The sequence below is a fragment of the Calidris pugnax genome, unplaced genomic scaffold (assembly GCF_001431845.1).
Source record: "Calidris pugnax isolate Ruff unplaced genomic scaffold, ASM143184v1 scaffold147, whole genome shotgun sequence".
Taxonomy (NCBI): Eukaryota; Metazoa; Chordata; class Aves; order Charadriiformes; family Scolopacidae; genus Calidris; species Calidris pugnax.
This window is the reverse complement of record NW_015092359.1, coordinates 4424429-4446823: the sequence shown is the minus strand read 5'-3', so window position 1 is coordinate 4446823 and position 22395 is coordinate 4424429. Positions and strand designations below refer to the sequence as shown.

The 22395-nt window shown below is 54.2% G+C and overlaps 1 protein-coding gene across 1 annotated transcript in view; it reads right to left on the bottom strand.

Annotated features, from left to right (window-relative positions):
• The window catches only part of LOC106900354 (phosphofurin acidic cluster sorting protein 1-like), a 79737-nt gene that overhangs the window by 3188 nt on the left and 54154 nt on the right, over nucleotides 1-22395 (bottom strand). The window contains exons 2-19 of the mRNA XM_014962380.1: nucleotides 19137-19224; nucleotides 13335-13424; nucleotides 12839-12964; nucleotides 12476-12638; nucleotides 12239-12330; nucleotides 11310-11390; nucleotides 9168-9227; nucleotides 8406-8557; nucleotides 4791-4884; nucleotides 4381-4452; nucleotides 4022-4152; nucleotides 3773-3905; nucleotides 3550-3654; nucleotides 1266-1372; nucleotides 887-1041; nucleotides 689-799; nucleotides 495-597; nucleotides 100-132 (exon numbers count right to left, since the gene is read on the bottom strand). Coding sequence (XP_014817866.1) covers nucleotides 100-132; nucleotides 495-597; nucleotides 689-799; nucleotides 887-1041; nucleotides 1266-1372; nucleotides 3550-3654; nucleotides 3773-3905; nucleotides 4022-4152; nucleotides 4381-4452; nucleotides 4791-4884; nucleotides 8406-8557; nucleotides 9168-9227; nucleotides 11310-11390; nucleotides 12239-12330; nucleotides 12476-12638; nucleotides 12839-12964; nucleotides 13335-13424; nucleotides 19137-19224 — 1896 coding nt within the window. The remainder of the gene's footprint in view (nucleotides 1-99; nucleotides 133-494; nucleotides 598-688; nucleotides 800-886; nucleotides 1042-1265; nucleotides 1373-3549; nucleotides 3655-3772; nucleotides 3906-4021; nucleotides 4153-4380; nucleotides 4453-4790; nucleotides 4885-8405; nucleotides 8558-9167; nucleotides 9228-11309; nucleotides 11391-12238; nucleotides 12331-12475; nucleotides 12639-12838; nucleotides 12965-13334; nucleotides 13425-19136; nucleotides 19225-22395) is intronic.

Here is a 22395-nt window from a genome sequence, read left to right as displayed (position 1 = left end):
GGGGGTGTCACGGCTCCTCTGCACGGCAAGAGGGACGGACGCACATGGGGAGAAGGGGGGAGAGGGCCAGGCAGCGGCACAGCAAGCACAAGCCAATACCTGATATAAAAATCAAAATAGAGACTTCTCTTCCTTGGGTGCCAGAAACCAAGAGAAGGGAGAGGTGAGAGTGCAGCCGGAACACGAGCGTCAACCCCCGGGGGCAGCACAACCCAGCCCAGCCCAGCCCAGCCCTGGTGGCCGGTCCCCAACCTTGGGGGCCATCGCAGCCCCACAGCTGCTGGAGGGGCCGAGCGCTCCAGGGGGTGGCAGGGGATGGCGCTACCGGCCTCTGGCTGTGGGACCCCAGCTCCCCTTGGCACCACGCTGCTCGCCGGCCGAGCGGGGGGCCTCACTCGCTTGTCCCCCCCAACCCTCTACCATCTCCCACTGTCCCTGTCCCGGGCAAACAGCCCAGATCGGGGCAGGACAGGCGCCCCCGGGGCCACGCTCACCTTTTCTGCTTGTAGGTCAGCATGGCCTCAGAGATGGGGAGCTGGTGAGAGAGGCTGGCTCCAGCGATGAACTGGGCGACGCGGCCCGCGATGTCCACGGTGTCTGCGGGGCGCAGAGAGCCGTGTGAGGACCTCGGTGGCCACTTTGAGGCCACTGCTGGCCCTCCCCCGAGGCTCGCCCCGCTCCTCCTCACCTGCAATGGGTGGCTCAGCCCGGCTGAACAGCTCCCGCCACGCCGTGTCCAGGAAGAGGGTGCTGTATTTGTTGTCCACCGAGGCCAGGTACTTGGCAAGAGGGTGAGAGCCTGTGGGTGAGAAGGAGGACGTCAGCTCCTGGCCCGGGGTGGTGGGAGAGGACAGCCCTTTGGGGCCGGGCTCCCCGTGGCTCTCACCCAACGGCACGAGTAGGAAGCGAAGGTAGTTGAGCCAGTCGGGCGTCTTGCTGGCCAGCTGCTCCACGAAGAAGCGGAGGACAACGCTCAGGTAGCTCTGGTCCCCCGCCACCACCACCTTCACCGGGGGAGGCATGTGGGAGTTACAGTTACAGCTGCCAAAGGGAGAGAAAAAAAGGAGACTGTGAGGGACACACAGGTGGCTCAGCAGACGGGGGATGTGCCCACCCAAGCATCAGAAACCCACTGCTGACAATTTCCAGCTTGCCAGGCACAACCGGCACCGGGATCCCCCACTCTCCCCTGCTCCTAGGGTTGTGTCCACAATCCCAAAGGTTCCCAAGGAGCCCTCCTCTGCAGTCCACCGGGCCGTACTCACTATCGCTGGATGCGGGAGACGGTGGTGTTGAAGGCTGCCTGGATGTCCGCCACGGAGCAGGTGGAGACCACCAACTGCTTGTGCGCCTGGAGCTGCTCGCTCACGTACTGCCAAATTCAGAGAGCTTGGGTTAAGATGCCCCACCCCCGGGAGGGGTTGGGGGGGGCACGGCTATGCTGGGCAGCACCCATCCATGCCCACCCTGGCCCCTGTTTCCACCCATGATGTGTCGGGAGGCTGAAACCATCAGGTCACCCCCTGGCTGCACGCCCAAGCATCCTCCTCCTCCTCCCAGCTCTGCTCCGGGGGGCCGGCTGCCCTAACCCCCTGCTCTCCACCTGTGAGCACAGCAGCCACCACCACCCTGCTACGGCAAGGGCAAAACTGTCCCAAAAACCAAGTTTCATGCTCTTTGAGGTAAAGGGTTTGGTCCGGGGAGCAAATCCTGCCACCCCACCACAGGGCCCAGCTCTAGGCTCAATTTCCCCCCTGCTCATCCCCTTCTCTTGCTCTCTCCCACTGTGGCTCTCCAAAATCCTTCTGGTGCCTCTTCAGGTGTCTGTGCAGCTGAAGAGTGGTAAAACAGGCAGCTGTGCTAGATAAGGGGGCTTAGAAGATGCCATGACAGGGTCTGGGAATGGGTGTTGCTCCTTTTTTCCCCCCCCATCAGGACAAGGGCTGGAGCAGGAACACCCCAAAGATGTGTGGCTTGGGTCAAGAGCCTACTGCTTCTCACTAAAGAGCCCTTTCTTCTGCCACAAACCCTGCCCTGATTTTCCAGCACTGTTTCTGGATGTCAGATGTAGTTGCAGGATCCCAAAGAGGGTCTCACCAGAGCTGTTTTCACGTTTGCACACACGTACACAGCCCTGCTCACCTTCAGCAGTCAACTCCTCCATGCATGGGGGTGGTGGGTGCTCAGCAGAGGCTGGGCCCGTCCTCACATGCACACGGTGGTGACCAACATGAGGCAGGAAAGGCCTCACATACCTCCCTGCCCAGACAGCCCTCCTCTGACAATGCAGCTAATGCTCCCTGGGAGCAGCGGGCTACGCTCTGCCACACAGCGAGACCTGGGCAAAGGTTGGGCAAAGAGGAACCTGATGAACTTCAACAAGGGCAAGAGTAGGGTGCTGCACCTGGGGAGAAATAACCCCCTGCACCAGGACAGGTTGGGGGCTGACCTGCTGGAGAGCAGCTCTGAGGAGAAAGACCTGGGAGTCCTGGTGAACAATAGGATGCCCATGTGGCCTTGTGGCCAAGAAGGCCAATGGCATCCTGGGGGGCATCAGGAAGAGTGGGACCAGCAGGTGGAGGGAGGTCATCCTGCCCCTCTGCTCTGCCCTGGGGAGGCCCCATCTGGAGCACTGGGACCAGTTCTGGGCTCCCCAGTTCCAGAAGGACAGGGAACTGCTGGAGAGGGGACAGCAGAGGGCTACAGAGATGATGAGGGGCCTGGAGCACCTCCCTTACGAGGAGAGGCTGAGGGACTTGGGGCTTTTTAGTCTGGAGAAGAGAAGGCTGAGGGGGGATCTGATCAATGCTTATAAATACTTAAAGGGAGGGTGCCAAGAGGACGGGGCTGGTCTTTTTTCAGGGCAAGACTCTTCAGTCTTTTTTCAGGACAAGAGGAAATGGGCACCAACTTGAACACAAGAAGTTCCACCTAAACATGAGGAGGAGCTTCTTTCCTTTGAGGGTGGCAGAGCCCTGGCAGAGGCTGCCCAGGGAGGTGGTGGAGTCTCCTTCTCTGGAGACATTCAAACCCCGCCTGACACGTTCCTGTGCAACCTGCTCTGGGTGGACTCACTCTGGCAGGGGCTTGGACAAGATGATCTCCAGAGGTCCCTTCCATCCCCATATCATTCTGTGATCTCTGAGTAGGAAATGGCACCTCTGCTGCCTCCTAGTGCTGCTACCAGCAGATGGAGTCCGGCACCTCTGCTAGGGCATCCAACAAAGACCTGACCAGCGTGGTCACTGGGAGCTAGGACCAAGCAGCAAGGGCACAAGGTACAATCCATTAACCAGCCTTTCTGGAACTCCTCAGGGCATCATGCTCTGAGGGTTCAGCAATGCCAGGGTGTTGCACGTGATGGAGAAGACACACCAGACTCTTGTGTGTGCAGCTCAGCACTGGGCAAAATGCCCAAAAGAAGTTGGGGGAGGAGGACAGCACAGCTGGTGGCAGTTCCCCTAGGACACCCTGCCATGGTTGGGAGAATCCCCCGGGATCCTGCTTGCAGCTCCCCTCCTCCATCCAGCTCCCATCACACCTACTCACCTGGCCCTGCCACTCAGCGACGTTCACCAGCACAATGCTCTCGGGGAGCTGCTCGTCTGAGACCAGGATCTGGTTCAGCTGATCGTAAACAGACTTTCGGGGCACCTAGGACAGCATCACCATGAAGGTTAACCCCAGCCGGCTGCCTTGGCCGCTCTGCCCACAGCTCAGCAGGACTCTGGAGTGAGAAGCCTCCAAGGTGAGGTGGCTTCCAGGGCCTCACCTGGGTGCTGTGCCACGAGTCCGGAGAGCTCTCACTGTCCAGGCTGCTGGCACGGCCACCCTGTCCCTTTGAGCTCTGCCGGTCCTTCACGGAGGTGCTTCGGGGACGCCACAACTGTTTGCTCTCCGCCTTGCTGTGAGCGAGAAGCAGGAGAGGCAACACTGGTGAGGAAATCCCTTCTCCACCGACACCCGCTCGGCTCCAGGGAGCCACCGTCAGCCCTGGCCACGGGGAGCAGACCCATCTTACCTGGGGGACACAGCGCTGGGGAGCTCGGCTTTGGTCCCGGGACCCAGCTGGGCCAGTCTGTCCCCACTGCCCTCCCTGGTGGCAGCCTCTGTGGGGGCCAGCCGTGAACACGGCTCCTCTGCAACCAGCTCCTGAGGGCCACACACAGTCACGTCGCACGCGCCGCTCTCCCTGCACCCATGGGTGCCCCCATCCAGGACAGGCCCGCCGTCCTTGCTGGAGAGCCAAGGCTACAAGGGGCTTTGAGGGTGCTGGACTGCACCTCCTGCAGACCCTAACCCTCCTTTCACTCTTGAGGCTCTCCAGCCCAAGCTACTTGTCCCTCCAGCTCCTCTCCACATCCCGTAGCCTGGACTCACCACTGTGGGGACCTCCACCCCCGGCTCTTCCTGGGGTCGCAGCGCTCCCGATTTCCTCTTGTCTGCCTCGCCCTGGGGGACAAGGAGCTGGGGTCAGAGCAGGACGGAGCCCCCCGAATGGGGCAGCCGCCGGTGACCCACGCCTGGCCTCACAGAACACACACGCTCCCACAGGGGAGCCCGGGCATCCTCCCTGGGACCTGCCCCAGAGGATGTCCCCCCATCGCTACCTGTCTGCCTGCACTGGGAAAAAGAAGTGGAAAGAAGGGAAGGAGCAGCCCCCGGGGAGGTGCTGCCAGGAGCTGTGGTCTCAGAGGGAGCTGGGGATGGGCTGGGCTGGCTGGGGAGGGAAAGGGGCGAGAGGAGGAGGAGGTGGTGGTGGTGGTGGTGGTGGTGGTGGTGTAACTCACAGGGCTGCCCGACTCTTGATCCTGCCCTTTCTGGCTGTGCAGACTGCCGATCTCAGTCTGGGAACCAGAATGAGAGACTCCCTCAAAGAAACGCCTGCAGAGAAACAGACAGACGAACGGACGGACAGACAAGACAGACGGGAGAGAAAAAGGCAGGAATAAGAGAGGAACAAAGTCACCACGATCCCAGCACGCCCCCGCCGGCCTGTCCCAAGCACAGAGCACTCTGGAGAGGTCCCCCCAAGTTGGGACACGGGTACAGACAAGTGTCTGAGCGACTCACAGCCTGGGAGCAGACCTGCCAGCCCCACACACCATGGGTCTGCTGCAACAACGCCGGGTGGAAGGGCAGGATGAGGCCACCCCTAGACCAAAAGAGGGCTAAACCTGTGACCCCAGAGAGCTGGAAGCAGGGTCCCCATCTCCCAGCCAGCAGCGATTTTTCTCTCAGGGGATCCCCTACCACTGCAGTGCGGGGTGAGGAACCATCATTCTGCCTCATCTCACTGGAATATGGTCTCTGTCAACGCCACAACTCCCACGTGCTGCTGAACCTCTCTGCACCACAAGGGCTTCCGCAGATTTCTGCTGCCTTGCCTTCTGCTCCCCCTTTTTCCAGGGAGGGCTTCTTGCCTCTGACTGCTGCTCCTGCACACTTCCAGCAGCAGCTTCCACCTTCCCTTTCTGCTTTCCCATTTCCCAGAGCTCTGAAGACCACGGGAATTGCACACAGAACCACACCTCTGCTCTGTGCACAGCAATGTCCTTTTTTTTTTTTTGTTCCCCACCACTTAAATTGGCATTTTTTTAGGTCTCTGAGCTGTGCAGTGTAACTCCAAGGTCCTGTTCCCAAGTCACAACGGTCAACCCAGGAACTCCCTTGGGGCAGCAGGACTGTCTCTGCCACCACAGTGTGAGCTTCCACCTTTGTTTCCTCTTCTTCCACCCATTATTTATGCTTTTTATTTATTTTCCACCCATCATTTCCTGCTCCTATGAGGACATTTCACCTCGGTAAACGATGGTCCCCACCACAGAGAGGCTCTTCAGCAGCAGTGCTTATACACTGGCTGGGAAAAATCAAGGCTCGATTTTCCTCTCGCTGGCTTCGTCACCAACTGCTTCACGACACGTTCTTTTACCAAAGCTACAGGTTTAGGGTCGGCATTGTGCCCTGGTGGGACATTTTCATTCAGTCACACAGAGGGATAAATGATGTCTCAGGTTATTAACACATTTCTGCTTTCTCCACCCCTCTAATCTCTGCTGCAGGATCTCAGGCATTGCCACCACCCTCTCGTTACTCTACACTTGCCTTTTCTCAGCCAGCAATTTCAATCCATACAGGCTAGATTAATAAATTTAGAGTCAATTTAGAAAATATGTAAGTTTTTTCTAATAATTCACCCCTCAATCAGCATCTTTCCCACACTCCTCTGTACTGTCCCAGTAATGCCACCAGAAGTGACATGCCCCTGGCACCACCAGCACCTCAAAAAGGTGTCTTCATCTCTTCCTTTTTCTTAGTCGTTGGATGTGTCTAGATTCTATACACTTGGTCTAGCTTTCAACACCCTGTTTAAATGAGCCTCTCTCCCCCCTTTCCCATGGAAGCTGTGTCTGTTTTTCTGTCCTCTCTCACTTGTAATTGGGAAGCTTTCATCCCCAGAAGATGCGTCACACTGAGCACAGAGCACTTCTGCAATTCTCCACTCTCCCTGTTCTGCAGTTTAAAGGATCTCCTGTGGGCACGATTGAGCCTGAGTCTCAGCAGGTTGAGATTTAGGTAAATCCCATCCCTTCTGCACAGCCTCCTCCTGTTTTCAATAATTTAGCCTCCTCTCCCCCATCTATTTGCCCAGACACCTAAGGAGACATTTGCTCCTTCACCTCTGATCTTCAATCAAAGCCTTTTGACTGCTGAGGTCTTACCAAACAGCCTCAGGTCTAGCTCCAGTTTTGCCCCCAGCGCAGGAGCAGCCTACAGCTGCACGGCCTCTCTGGCTGATCAAAAGGATGGCCATCTGCTCCCAACACCACTGGCCCACTACTGACCCTTAAGGACTACCTTAATGCCCTTGCTCCCACAGAGACCTTCACGGTGTCTAGCGAGGCTGCCTATGACAATAAATAGATCCAACATGAGGATCACAGCTTGAATTTACAGGCTGGTCTGGAAGGTCATCACCAGCTGAGGAGGCTCTGCAGGGAATTGGAACCACGCAGTCTACACTGAAGACCTTGGCAGTCGGCTCTCACATCTCCTTAGAAAAAGTACAGTCCCAGTAATGTGAATTCAAGGGGATACGCACTCAGTGCTGCCAGAAATTGAGGCACAAGGGAGCAAACCAAGGTAGGGACACTGTGAACAGGCTGAAAATAGGCTGTCCTACCACAGACAACACCGAACACCCCAGGAAGACTGTAGCAGCAGGTACAGCACTTACTCTGGGATGCTCTCCCAGTGACCAGATGTTTGCAGGTTGGCACCTGCAGAAGGTGGGGTCTTGTATTTAAATACTCTCAGTAGAATTATTTTTTTTTGCATAGTTTACATACATTAACTGTTATCTGACCACAAAAAGACCTTCCTTTTTCTCCACAGCACCTTTGTTCCCTTTGGTGAGAGACCATGTGAAACTCTTTTTGGAGTCTAAGCAGACCACCTAAGCAGCTCTCCCTTGCCCACACGCCTGCTGTCTCCTTCACAACAACTTCTAGGTTTGTGGAAAACATGACTTCTGCCATGTTCCTTTTTCTTCCCCATGGGTTCCCGAATCCAGCAGATTTAATTTCAAACAGTCTGGCTGTGGCAGACCAAGTCTGTTACCCCTGCTAAGTACCTTCACAGAGACTTCCAGCTAATCCAAACTATATTTAAATACTGAACTATAGAAACAATAATGACATGTAAGCGTGGCTTGGCTAGAAGAGACCCAGTACCAAGTAGAAAAATGATAAAAGGCAACTTTCTCACAAAAGTACAGCATGAAAACAGAACAGCCATGAGCAGAGAAGAGGGGGTGGATTACGGGGGGAGAAAAGCCTGGTTTCACTGCATGGTCCACTGGAGACCTTTGTGCCAAGTCAGCAGTGCTTGGCAGGGCAAATCAAGCCACCGGGTGCCTGGGGAAGGGGGTGAGGAACATCGCTGATGGTTGGTAGTCACATGTCTCCACACAGGGTGGGAACACAGCATGCAAATCTCACAGGGACATGAGGACTGGCCCAAGCAGTCACAAAGTGCTCAAAAGACAGGCATGCTTCAGCGTGGAGAGCCTTGAGAAGGCCAGGGCTGTCAGCAGAAAGATACGAGAGGTGGGAACAGCAGGGGCTTAGAACAAGTAAGTTCCAGCAGATCAGTAAAGGTCAGGTGATGGGCTGGCACGAAATTAAATCAGACTAAATGTGAAGGAAAGTCAGTTTTAACGGGCAGCTTTGAGTTTATTAAACAGGATATGCAAGTGAGTAGCTCAGGGATACCAACAGAAGATGGCGATGGGAGTGGAAATAAGACAATGCCTGCATTAGCCTACGCAACAGAAAAGTGTCAGAGGGTACTTCTCCAGGTCTCATAGACTCTGCTGGTGGCCTGTGACTCCTTGCAACCCTTACCTCAGGGTGGGCTTGGGTGTGCTGTGCACACTCTCGTTGTCCTCAATCTCCGGACCGCTGTCGCTGTTGTTGCACTCTTCCAGGCTGTCATAGAGCAAGCCCAGGTCTTCCTCCACCTCCTGGGTCTGGTCTACAGGGTCAGAGTCCAGGACCTGTGGGACCAAGCCCAGAGGGAAATGAAGAGATATGGAGTCACCCGCATCCAGGGTCAGGCACGTACAAGCTCCCTCCCAGCCACAAGGCACACCATGGCACTGTTCCCACCTCAGGGAGCCAAATCCAGGCTGTGGAAGAAGCAAGTGACACTGTCATTGGGCCAAAGGAGGGTGACATCCAAAGGAGTCTCAGATACTGGGAGTTAAGACACCCGTGAGGACCTCCACTGGCTGTGCTGCCCACTCAGTGCAGGCCCAGCCAAGGTCAGCTATCCCCAGGCTAATGTTAGCCCACTCTGAGTCACAAACAGGATTGTCCCTGCAATGCCAGCTCCTGGGACAGAGCCAAGACACAACAGTACCCTTCTGCCCCTGGTCCCTCTCCCCAACAGGAAGGAGTGCTTGATTTGAGGGTGAGGCTCAGAGCTGCCTTCTTGAGGCAGGTGGCTTTGGAAGGTGGCCATGTCTCACACCACCATCGGTAACACCTTTGAGCACCTGCAGCTCGTGTCTTCTGCTCCCCTCCCAGTGAGTGGGAACCAGCACCCTGACACTGGCACATCTGCAGGAGACAACTGCCAGGTGGGGCAGCCTTCCCACTTCTTACCTCTTCTGTCACTTTAAACCTCTTCAGCAAAGCCACAAATTTCTGCTTGAAGTTTGGTTGCTAAAACAAAACAAGGGAGGAAAAAAGATCAGCAAAATTATTAAACCACGTTCCAAGACGACTAACATAAAGGACATGGTTGCCCTCTTTAACATGCCATCAGCTCCTTTCTGGGTCCACAGGCCCAAGGTCAGCTAGGATCTGCCTTGCTCTTTATATTTCCTGTAGGACTTGGACTAAATCTGGACTCTGCAAGAAGCTGCTGTATCTGGGAATGAGGGAGGGTGCAAGGACTTAAGACTCTCTCTGGTACAAGCTGGAATAGCACTTTCTCTCAATTTAAATCCCCTTTCTCCCCAGACCATCTGGTTGAGGAATGCTGCCTTCAAGCAAGAAAAGATGGGGAACAAACTCGGGAAGAAGGTGCCCAGGGACCTGCAGGGCTGAAGCAGATGGGGACGAGGAGATGCTTGGAGAACCTGCTGGCAGGGCAGCTCCCCTCTTCTGCTGACAGGCAGAGGAGCTGCTAATGGTTCACCCTTTCCTTGTGCCAAACTTTCCCTTCCTCAGAGAGGGTAAGAGAAGAGACCACATCACAGCAGCAAGTCAAAACTGTGTGGCACACAGATCGTCACTGATACAAAGCCAGGCTGAACACAGTACAGACTGGGAGCTGGGCTATGGCTCTGAGCAGCAAGCCAACTCATTAATGGCAAGAGGTTTGCCCCTTCTTCTCAGAGCCAAGGGCTCTCTCCTCTGCTCTGCACCAGTGCCAGCAACCCCTCTAAGCCTCCCTTGCTCCCTGAATGGAGGGGAGGAAGTGAATCCCTTCCATCCCTTTGATCACATTGTAAATGCTGGTGTTACTCTGGTCATTGATGTGGTTCGGATCATTTTCCTCCTCGCCTTCTTGGTTTTCCTCAAGTCATCCTCTTCATCAAACAGATCCTGCAGGCAAAAGGTCACAGCACATCAGAGTAACTCAGAGTGCAGGGAGCAGCACCTCCTTAGAAGTTCCCCTGCTCCACGCTTACCCCACATTTTGAAAAGCTTTGGTTCACTCTGCTCCCAGAATCTTGCTTCTCACTTCTCCCACCTCTCTCTGTGTAGCTTCTTCTCCCTCCTTAGCGCTGCCCCCCATAGACCTTCTTCCCCAGTGCCTTTGCCCCAAGGCCCCTCCAGAAGGACATATACCAGCAAGATTCAGAGGAGAGACTCCTGCAACAGTCCTTGTTACAACCTAAAACTCTTCTCTCTGGGCTCACCAGCCCCCCCGTGACCCACGTGTTGTTCTCCTGCTCTGCCCTCTGCAGCGTTAGCTCAGAAGCCACACCACCTCAGCTCACACAAAGCACTCAGCCTCAACAATTCGCACAACTCCCAGGGACACGGGGTCATGACGTGTTAAGCCATCATGGTGGGACAGGTGGGACATGTGGAGGACCCTGAAGAGGGGTTTATCCCTGTGCTTGATCAGCATGCTACCATAAGTCTTTTTTGGCCTCGAGCGTAGCCACCACAACAAGAGGACAGTAAACAGCCCTGGCACAGCTCATCACAGGGTTGGGATAGATTTGCCACCTCTGACTATTTTCAGACCCAGAATGTTCTTCCTAAAACTTCTGGCAGCCCACAGTTCTTCCTGCTGGCAGGGATCATGACTCTCTGCCCTCTGAAACCACGGCAAATGTTCAAAAGGGAGAGGAGAGGGCTCAGGGTGACCAAGACCCTAAATCCCTGACGCTTGGTCAAGAAATGGGACCGGATCGCTCCCCTCTTCTGCTGACAGGCAGAGGAGCTGCTAATGGTTCACCCTTTCCTTGTGCCAAACTTTCCCTTCCTCAGAGAGGGTAAGAGAAGAGACCACATCACAGCAGCAAGTCAAAACTGTGTGGCACACAGATCGTCACTGATACAAAGCCAGGCTGAACACAGTACAGACTGGGAGCTGGGCTATGGCTCTGAGCAGCAAGCCAACTCATTAATGGCAAGAGGTTTGCCCCTTCTTCTCAGAGCCAAGGGCTCTCTCCTCTGCTCTGCACCAGTGCCAGCAACCCCTCTAAGCCTCCCTTGCTCCCTGAATGGAGGGGAGGAAGTGAATCCCTTCCATCCCTTTGATCACATTGTAAATGCTGGTGTTACTCTGGTCATTGATGTGGTTCGGATCATTTTCCTCCTCGCCTTCTTGGTTTTCCTCAAGTCATCCTCTTCATCAAACAGATCCTGCAGGCAAAAGGTCACAGCACATCAGAGTAACTCAGAGTGCAGGGAGCAGCACCTCCTTAGAAGTTCCCCTGCTCCACGCTTACCCCACATTTTGAAAAGCTTTGGTTCACTCTGCTCCCAGAATCTTGCTTCTCACTTCTCCCACCTCTCTCTGTGTAGCTTCTTCTCCCTCCTTAGCGCTGCCCCCCATAGACCTTCTTCCCCAGTGCCTTTGCCCCAAGGCCCCTCCAGAAGGACATATACCAGCAAGATTCAGAGGAGAGACTCCTGCAACAGTCCTTGTTACAACCTAAAACTCTTCTCTCTGGGCTCACCAGCCCCCCCGTGACCCACGTGTTGTTCTCCTGCTCTGCCCTCTGCAGCGTTAGCTCAGAAGCCACACCACCTCAGCTCACACAAAGCACTCAGCCTCAACAATTCGCACAACTCCCAGGGACACGGGGTCATGACGTGTTAAGCCATCATGGTGGGACAGGTGGGACATGTGGAGGACCCTGAAGAGGGGTTTATCCCTGTGCTTGATCAGCATGCTACCATAAGTCTTTTTTGGCCTCGAGCGTAGCCACCACAACAAGAGGACAGTAAACAGCCCTGGCACAGCTCATCACAGGGTTGGGATAGATTTGCCACCTCTGACTATTTTCAGACCCAGAATGTTCTTCCTAAAACTTCTGGCAGCCCACAGTTCTTCCTGCTGGCAGGGATCATGACTCTCTGCCCTCTGAAACCACGGCAAACGTTCAAAAGGGAGAGGAGAGGGCTCAGGGTGACCAAGACCCTAAATCCCTGACGCTTGGTCAAGAAATGGGACCAGGGCATAAGCCACCTTGCCAGGCCTCCCTTACCTGACCCTGCACAGCATCATCGCTGGCTTCCTGCTCTGAGGAGAAGCTGTCATCCTCTTCTTCAGAGTAGTTATCGATGTCTGGGGAGCGATCTGAAAGCAGAGAGTGCAGATGCTGGAGTTAAGCATGATGCCTGTCATGGCTCCAGTGAAAGGACAGGTATTGCTGGCAGGCACTCCATTACCCTCGTCCTGTCCCAAACACTTGCCCTCGGGTCTGTGACGAGCGCTAACGCACCTGAAGCTTTGATTTTAGGACCTGATGGGACGCTCCCGTCCTCGTGGTCAATCGGCTGACTGGACAAAGAGTAGATGCTGATTTCAGCCACTCGGATGTTCACATCCTTCATGTTGCTGTGGAGGCCCAGAAGCTGCCCGCCGTCTGTCGGGTGCTGCATCACCTAGGCAGACAGAAAAAAAACCAAAACAACCATGCCAGGGTGACACAATGGCAGCTGGCAGCCCACCCCCTCCGTCCTATAGCTAGCCAAGAAGCCAGAGCGCTCGCAGCACCCAGCATCTGCCAGTCAGCCCAGTTCTCTTCCCAGTGCTGGCACAGGGAGGCCATGCGAAGCTCCCCTCCATTCCCAGCCCCCTGTACCTCGGCCATGTTAATGATGCCCACTGCAAGGGTCTTGTAGCCCAGGATGGTGCGGTTCTTGTACCTCTTCCTCCGCTGCAGCATGATCTGTAGTTTGTTGCCATCTCTCTTGAGGAAGTGTGGGTACTGGGGAAGGGAAGCACGGGGAAGATGGCAGCATGAGGGCAGGGCTCAGCGTGACACACAGGTAGGAAACCCTTTCTTGGTGCTGGTGTACAGCAGGATCTGACCTGCTGAGCTTTGAGGTGGCCCTCAAAGGCCACCTGCACTCTGCATCATCCTTCACATCCTCGTGCCCTAGTGAAATACCCCCTGACATTGGAGCGGCTGGCCAGCAGCAGGAGTCTGTGCTCTTATGATCTGAGCATGGGCAACCACAGGAGGCCCCTCCTCAGAGGTCATCCCCTTCACACTGAGCCCTCAAAGCCGTGCTTGCTGAGAAACGCCAGGTGAGGGGAGCACCAGGGAGCCCAGGGGACCAGGCAACACAAGGTACCTGCAGTGAGAAGGTCAGCTCCAGCTCGGTCTCCATCAGGCCACCAGGTGGGAGGACGTATTCATTTGATCTCAGGACTCGCTTTGAACCCTACAACAAAATTGGGAGGCGCACACAGCTAAGCTGGAGCATCTTGGCCACACGCTCCACCATACCACGCACATGCATCAGTGGTGTTCACAAGTCCACAAGGAAAGAGCCCATGCTTTGACTCTGCACTGTTCCATCTCACAGAGTCCCCTTAGACACACACATCAATGCTTTGCAAAAGCCTCCCGAGCGGCCAAAGGCCCCTTCTCCTTTGCCCACCCACCAGGGAGCACTTGCTCCTCCCAAGCCTGCTCTGCTTAATCTGGGTCCTTGCACCTGGAGCCCATCGGATGCTGTGGAGCAGGATGCTGCTGGAGCCAGAGAGAGCCATGCACACAGCACCAGCAGGGCAAGGAAAGGGTCCCACCACGCTGCCTAGCCAGGAAAGGGACAGGTCCTGGAGCACATCTCTGCTCCCCAGCAGGCACACCCACTGCAGATCCCTGTCCCACCATAGCCCAGGATGGCTCTGCTGGGACCAAGGCAGGATGTCCCAGGGAAACAGGGGTCCCCAGCTTGTCTCTCAGAAGATTCCTCTAGTCTTTTCCTTGGGCAACAGTCCTTATCTCTCCACATATACCATTATTTTTTTACCTCAGGAGGGCAGTAATAGACACACTCTAACCAAGTGCCTGCTCCAACTCTTTCCTTTACTTCTGTCCTACCTTTACTATCTCTACTGCTCTGCTGCTGACATGGACACTGAAAGACTTTGGTGATGAAAAACGCTGTCTGCACGTACCAGGCTCTCTCAGTTGCAGGGTGACACAACTCACAGGCCCTCCCCAAAAGGCCCATGCCCGCTGGCTGTGTCCCCACGGGGCTGTGGGACCAGCTACAAGTATAAAATAACCCCTGGTGGTTCCTCAGTTTCTCCTGCTTCCCCGTGAATGGGCCAGCAAGCCGAGACATTGATTTAGGGAAGCAACAGGAAAGGTCAGAAAAGCTGTTCTTGCAAAAATCAGTTATCATTTTGCTTTTGTAAGCGCTCCTTAATTTAAACCGTGGACCAGTGAGCAGGTGGGTCAAAAAGATGCAGCAGTCCAAAGGAAACCCGGTCCCACCTCAGATTAGAAACTAGCACCTGGGGGCTACTACCTGCTACTGAAAGTTAAGAGGGGTTTCTGAGGTCAACACAAACCTCATGAGGTTCAAAAGGTAAATGCAAAGTCCCTCCCTAGGACATTCTACAAGTTTGCTGCCTGGGAAGAAGCTCAAGCAGCAGGACAGGGTCTGCAGAAAGACAGAGGGGGAGATCCTGTGGGACATCATTGTACCCCTACATCAGCCCGTGGCAGGAATGACACCAATCTCAGCCTCAGCAAACACACACAGGGCAGAGAAAAGGGATTCCTCCCCTCTATTCAGCACTGGTGACACCACAACTGGATTCCAGAGACAGTTTGGGCTCCCCAGTACAAGACAGACGTTGACAGACTGGAGCACGTCCATCAGAAGATATCAGGATGGTCAGGGGCTGGAGCACAGGACATACAAGGAGACATCAAGTGAGCTGGGTTTGTTCAACTGGAAAAAGAGAGACTGAAGGTGTGCTTTACTACAGACACTTGGCAGGAAGGTGCAAAGACAGACCTGAACTCGTCTCAGCAGTGCACAGGGACAGTGAGAGGCAACAGGGATGTGCTGGAACATGGGAAATTACCCGTAGATGTTGAGATTCCTTTTTTTTTTTTTTCCTTTGTGAGTGCTGAAAACCTTGGGACAGGACACAGAAAGACTCAGGATTTTCCATCCCTTGAGGAATTCAAACCTCAACTGGACATGGCCTTGAGCACCTGATGTAGCTCAGATGTTTTGCAATTCCAGTAACGGCAGGCAACACCTAATTTCTCAGCAGAACAGCTGAGTATCACCATCAGTAGCACAGGAAAACTTAATATCAGACTGTGACAGTGAAGATCACAGACAACAAGGGCTGTCAAGGAAGTGAAAAGCAATGGGGAGAGGTTGTGGTCACAGATGTTCACTACCTAATAAACTGAAAACATACAGGAGCTTTCAGTACTATACACAGGTGCGTGATGCCCTGGTCTGGTTTGCAAGGTATGATCCTCAGTTTCAGGTATAAATCTGTCCTGATGGGTCTTGTTTAAAACACAGGGTTGAAGGTAGAAGAGCATACTAAACCTGAAAAGGAGAGAGAACTAACATAGATAGTACGGGAGACCAGGCCAAGGCAGACAGCAAAGTACTACCCAGAATTCAAGCTAAAAGTGCATTTTGGGAGAGAATATCCCATTAAGTATCATCAGCAAATGTAGTTATTTAGGGATTTAGGCAGCTGGGTTTGCTCAGGCAGGAGTGGAAAATCCTACAAGTGGCTGCAAAAAGATGAGAAACAAAGCATGAGTGAGGTGTAGACAGAAAACTGCATGTACCTTCCATGCATAGCAAGAAGGAACAAAAAATCCAAGTTCCTGCAGGGAGCAGGGCTGAGGCACCAGGCAGGCTTGGCAGAGGCAAAGGAGCTTCTCAGCCTGGCCTGTTTTGTAGCACACATTCTGGTCCACTGTGGAGGAGCTGCCAGCATCATCCCTCCAGAGCAGCACCAAGGGCTGAACCTGAGTCACCAGCCACGTCCCACAAGCAGCTGCAGGAGAATCTCCATCCTTCCCACAGCACTTGTCACAGGAACTGAAAGTTCTGCCACTCTTGGGGCTTGTTTTAATCTTTCTTTGATTGTTTCCTTTATTCATGGCTCGAGACCGAGTGTTTCTGAATTACAGTAAGTCTATCTGCCGAGAGGGAGCACTGCATTTTCCTTCAAAACCATAATCAGTTACGACAAGATGGATATCTGCACCTTTATGGAGCCAAACCAGGCACATCTGAATCTCTTAAAGCCACCCCTGAACAATAAACAGAGGGAAACGCTCTACGACATCCCTGGTCTGTTAAAGCAAATAACAAGGGATAAAGGTTTAAAAACCACTCAAGCGATATAAGTCCCCTTTTTCACAGTAGTTCAGACTTTATCTCACTGGAAGCTACTGAACATTAAATATTCAAATCACCTCTGGGAAATGGCTATGTTCTGTAGACATAGGAAGCTCCCTTGGTCCTTTGCCAACCGTCTTCTCAGATGAAGGAGCAGATAACAGCACATGCCACATTTGGAAGCCATCTTTTAAGACCAGAAGGGCATGATCACTGCGAGAAGCAGATCAGATATTCTAGGCAGGTCTACACTATCCTTTGGGTCCCGTACATTCATTGAGCAGACTGTCTCCAGCACTGGGGCTGTTGTCTCACTGTCAGCCCCACTCAGGCAGGGTCAGAGCTTTGTTTCCATGCAATCTGCCTTTTAGAGCAGCTACTTCCTGACAGGCAACTTCCTTAACCCAACAGAGCTACTACTGAAATTCGAGAAAATCTAGCTCCCCTTTCCACTGGTCCCCCAGCTGCCCCCTTGGGAACTTGCAGGTCCTCCACAGCTCACACGCATCAGCTGTTTCCATCCAAAAGATGGAGATGGCAACGCTCACCGGGCAGCCTTCAAACAGCTTCTTGCTAGCGTGACTCATCTGTTACCTAGGAGAAGAGCAGGAGGGATGGATCCATCCGAGGCCACTCCGTAGGCAGGCTGTGCTGAAGCTGCCTACAGCTTCCATCTGCCTTCCAGGAAGGCTCAGCAGTCCCCGACCCTGCCAAGGTGGCTGGTCAGGCAGGTGGAAGCAGCCTGGGGAAGCACACAAACCCACCCCGCTCCCACAATGAGCGTCGAGCCACAGGGTAACGTGGGCAGAAGCGTTCTCCTCCGGTTTCCTCCAGCTTAGCAGAGAGCCTACACCAGGGTATGTGGCCGCACAGAGAGGAGGTGACCACGTTTAATTTAAAGACCCTGAACGGAGCCTCCGTTCCCAGGCAGGGAGAGGAGCTCTGCAGCAAAGAGCCCCTCTGGCCTCAGTCACTGCTGAGGTCTGTTAATTCCTTTTGCCAACAGAGTGCAAGGTTGGCCCATGGCAGGGATGGGGGTGATCTGTTTGAAAGAGCTGGAGTCGCGCCGTGCAGCCTCTTCCACATTTGCAGTGCACGGAAGAGGGGGCAGCTGAGGACATACACGCTCAGCACATGGCAGCCCAAGCGTTAAGGGGGGGCTGCACCAAAGCCCGGGGTTCCCCAGTCCAGAGAAGCACAGACAGCTTGGGCTGCCAGTGCAGGAGATAAAAGGAGTGAGGGACCAGCTTAGCCCTCCCAGACACGTGGGACCCACAGCCCCTAGTTGGTTCCCAGATCCTGGTCCTGTGCTGGTGGCACCCGTGGCCCAACGTCGATTGGTCCCACGTTTCTGCTCTCTCCTGTCTGGGTTGTTCCCTTGTTAAAGCCTCCGCCAAAGGGGCACAGGTCTTGGGGGTCTCAGGACCCCCTTTCAGCTCTCCTGAATGGCACCATACACACAGTGGTGCAAAGACCAACAAGGTGGGACACTGACCACCAGCGTGTGGACCACGGCATCCTCCTTCTCTCCACGCTCCAGGCCCCAGGTTTCACACGTTTCGCTTTCGGCGTCTTCTCTGCAAGTGGATCAGGTCTGCCATGATGGCAACCCCCGGCTCCCAGAGCTCCGCTAATACTGCAGCTTCCAGCACTAATCCAGGATTTAGATCCTAATGTGTGCGGCACAAAGAGCTCTGTGGGAGCGCAAAGCTGCTGAGCTCCCGCCCCACCGCGCTTTCAATGGGATCAGCAGCTTTCCTGCCAGCTGACAAGAACGAAGGAAGGACACCGGGATCCCAGCTAGGTTAGGGGAGCTGCGGTGGGGACAGCATACTCAAGAGGCATCTTGCTTCAACGCTGTCTTTTGGAATGTAGAAAGGACGTGCCTGCACCCACAGGGACCCATCTCTTCACCACCAGCTGCGGAGAGGGAGGGAGGAGGATCGCCTATACCTGGACGGTGGCAAATTCCCTCTTTCCTTGGTGACAAAGATCCTCCCCCCTGAACATCTCCCTGGTTCAGAGTAGAGGCACAAGGCCTGGCAAGGATGCACGGAGAAAGGGAGGGGCAGCAGTGAGATCGTCCAGGGTGCAAATGTCATCAGAAGTCATGCACAGAGCCGCTGGTCCCTTACAGCCTTCCCTTCCCACCCTTCATTCCCCAGGGAGGGGATCGGGATGGAGGGCACTGCCAGAAACCATCCAGTGCTGGACCTGTCTAAAGGAGGTCTCTCAGGAAGAAATTTTTTACTATGAGGGTGGTGAGACACTGGAAGAGGTTGCCCAGAGAAGCTGTGGCTGCCCCATCCCTGGAGGGGTTCAAGGCCAGGCTGGATGGGGCTTGGAGCAACCTGGTCTGGTGGGAGGTGTCCCTGCCCATGGCAGGGGGGGTGGAACTTGATGATCTTTGAGGTCCCTTCCAACCCCAACCATTCTATGATTCTATGATTCTAAAGGGTTAGGAACAGTGGGGTGGGGAGATGCCAAACTCCAAACAGCAGCTGGAGAAGAGGGCCTTGGCTGAGGCAGGCAGGGAAGCGAGAGGGCTACCCAAATTCATCACCGCTACAACCCAGCCCCAGGCAGCTTGCTGCTGGCCCTGGTGCCATCGCTCCCACCTGCCCGAGAGCCAAAATATCCTCGAGACAGAAGCAAAGGGTTGGCACAAGGCAAGGGACATGCAGACCAGCACTCCACAGAGGGCACGAGGACGAGCTCGCTGCCGTCGGGCAGCAAGCAAGAAGAGGAGCCTACCTGAATCTTCACAGCGATAAGCACGGAGCTCAGCTCTTTGTCCAGCTCTTTCAGGACGGTGAGTTTCTTCAGGCGCAGACTGCAGAGCCTGTAAGACAGAGAGAATGGGACACATTCAGGCACCACCATCCCTGGGGCCCTGCCACATGGTACCCGGTGCCGGGAAGGCAGCCTGGATGCTCGGCCCAGCTGCAGGCACAAGCCTGGCTGAGGAACACTGGCATTCACGCGGCGCCGAGGCAGCCCATCGGAGGGGAGGAAAAAAAAAAAAAAAAAAAAAGGGAAGAAGGAAAATTAACAGAGCTAAAGCAGGCTTAAGGGATTAGCATGCGACAGGAAGTCCAACAGCAGGCCATGTGGTAAAGAGATCCCTTCCAAAGCAGGGCTGTTGCCAGCTCTGCTTAAATCTACCTTGGCCACAGCGCTGTTTATTTATAAACCAAAGCACTTAAATCCACTCTTATCCTGGACTTAGTTAAGGCAAATGTTCCCATGCAGACATCAGAACTCAGCTCTTCCCTTGCACGGTACCACACAGAACCGACTTGGGAAGCTGGGAGGCAGCAGCCCCTCAGGAAGCCTCATCCAGCAGAGCCACCCTGAGAACCTCAAATCCTGGGCACTCAGCATAGAATCACAGAATGGTTAGAATTGGAAGGGACCTTAAATATCATCAAGCTCCAACCCCTGGGCAGGGACACCTCCCACCACACCAGGTTGCTCCAAGCCCCATCCAGCCCGGCCTTGAACCCCTCCAGGGATGGGGCAGCCACAGCTTCTCTGGGCAACGTCTTCCAGTGCCTCACCACCCTCACAGCAAAGAATTTCTTCCTAAGATCTAATCTACATCTCCCCTCTTCCAATTTAAAACTGTTACCCCTTGTCCTGTCACTGCACTTCCCTGACAAAGAGTCCCTCCCCAGCCCTCCTGTAGCTCCCTTCAGATACTGGAAAGCTGGTGAGAAGCATGGTGAGAGATGCATGGTGAGAGGCACTTCCAGGAAAAAAAAAAAACAAACAAAAAAAACCCAAAAAAAACCCCAACAAACCCACGAAAGAGCCTGAGGCCGAGTGAAAAGAGATACTTCTGCTTTTCAAAGGATTAGTCAGTGCCTGTGAGACACAGCCACCCCGACCTCCCTCCTGCCTAGGAGCTGGCAGCAGGACTCCTGTGGAGACTACTCGTGAGGAACTATGTGTCAGGGAGCACGGGCCAGCCACGTTTTTACACGTTTTACAGGTGACACCGTCATTCCCGTGTTTTGCAAGTCTCTGTGCTCCACACTCAATGTCTGTGCTGCTGCAGCCCCGTGGTACCCGAGGACTTGTGTGGACACCGGTGTGCTGTACCTGAGATTTAGGCCACCCCTCCTGGGGAACAGATGGGCTACTACCAAAGACCCTTCTGTCTGACGCACTGTGCTCTCTGAGGGCCAAATCTATTCCCCCTGCTTTTTTTGTTTTGGCTTTTTTTTTAGAAGGAAAAAAAACCCAACCCTGTGCTTGCTATATGGTACAGCAACAGTATAGAACAGTGCAGAGGTGGAACAATACGGGAAACAAAGGAAAATAGGGCTACAAAGATGATGAGGGGCCTGGAGCATTTCTTTTATGAGGAGAGGCTGAGGGACTTGGGGCTTTTTCAGCTGTAGAAGAGAAGGCTGAGGTGGGAGCTGGTCAATGCTTCTAAATACTTAAAAGGAGGGTGTCAGGAGGATGGGGCTGGTCTTTTTTCAGTGGTGCCCAGGGACAGGACAAGAGGAAATGGGCACAAACTGGAATAGAAGAAGTTCCACCTAAAGATGAGGAGGAACTTCTTTCCTGTGAGGGTGGCAGAGCCCTGGCAGAGGCTGCCCAGGGAGGTGGTGGAGTCTCCTTCTCTGGAGACATTCAAACCCCACCTGGACACATTCCTGTGCAACCTGCTCTGGGTGGACCTGCTTTGGCAGGGGGGTTGGACGCGATGATCTCCAGAGGGCCCTTCCAACCCCATGTGATTGATTCTGTGAGGTCAGGAGTGAGCTGCAGGGAGTGTGGCCAAAGACAAGGAGGCCACCTCTAGGGCAGGGAGGGCAGGACTGGGTGCTAGCCAGGAAGATGGTGTACAGCAATCACACCAGTTGTACTAAGGAAAAGTTTGCAAAGAGACTAAGGTTAGCTAACATCATCTCTAACCAGCACTAACTTTGACCATCCCTAGTCCAGCCACAGAGAGGAATGAGGCTGAAATGTTTAAGACAAGGACAGAACATCTTTAAATTTTTCACACAGCACTGACCTAGCCATGGCAGTTAGGTGCACAGAGAAGTTATCTCCAAAAGATTAAAACTTCCATAAGGATATCCAGTCTTAATTTGAGGATATTGAAAGATTACAATTCTACCTGGCAGTTGTTCTTGCTGTAAAAACACGCTCCTCATTCAAACTGATCCACTCATTACCTCTTCATGCCTCCTCTCTGAGGCACTCAGGAGTCCTGTTAGTACCTGGTATTTGTCCTCAGGGAAGAGTATGTGCATACTGATCAGCTCTGCCCACTTCAGCAGCTCTTTTATGTCCAATAAGGCACTTTAAAGCTTCTTTTTTCTCTCTCTACCCCCTTCCAACCCTCTGCTCTTCTCCCCCTGCAGATCTCACTAGGTCAGGTACAGCTTGTACCCATAACTCCAACCCTTTCTCGAAACAGTGCTTTCTACAATACCACCACCCTTCCCACAGGGATCAGCACACATGTTCTGGAGTCTAAATTGACTTGTCATGAAGTTCAACCAAGCCAAGTGTAGGGTCCTGCACCTGGGACGTGGCAATCCCAGGCACAAGTACAGGTTGGGTAGAGAATGGCTGGAGAGCAGCCCTGAGGAGGACTTGGGAGTGGTTATGGACGAGAAGCTCACCATGAGCCGGCAGTGTGCGCTGGCAGCCCAGAAAGCCAACCCCATCCTGGGCTGCATCAAGAGAAGTGTGGCCAGCAGGGCCAAGGAGGGGATTCTGCCCCTCTGCTCTGTCCTCCTGAGACCCCACCTGGAGCTCTGTGTCCAGCTTTGGAGTCCTCAACACAAGAAGGACATGGACCTGTTGGAACGGGTCCAGCAGAGGGCCATGAAGATGATCAGAGGGCTGGAGCACCTCTGCTGTGAGGACAGGCTGAGAGAGCTGGGGTTGTTCAGCCTGGAGAAGAGAAGGCTCCGGGGAGACCTTCAAGCAGCCTTCCAATATCTGAAGGGAGCTCCAGGAGAGCTGGGGAGGGACTCTGTCAGGG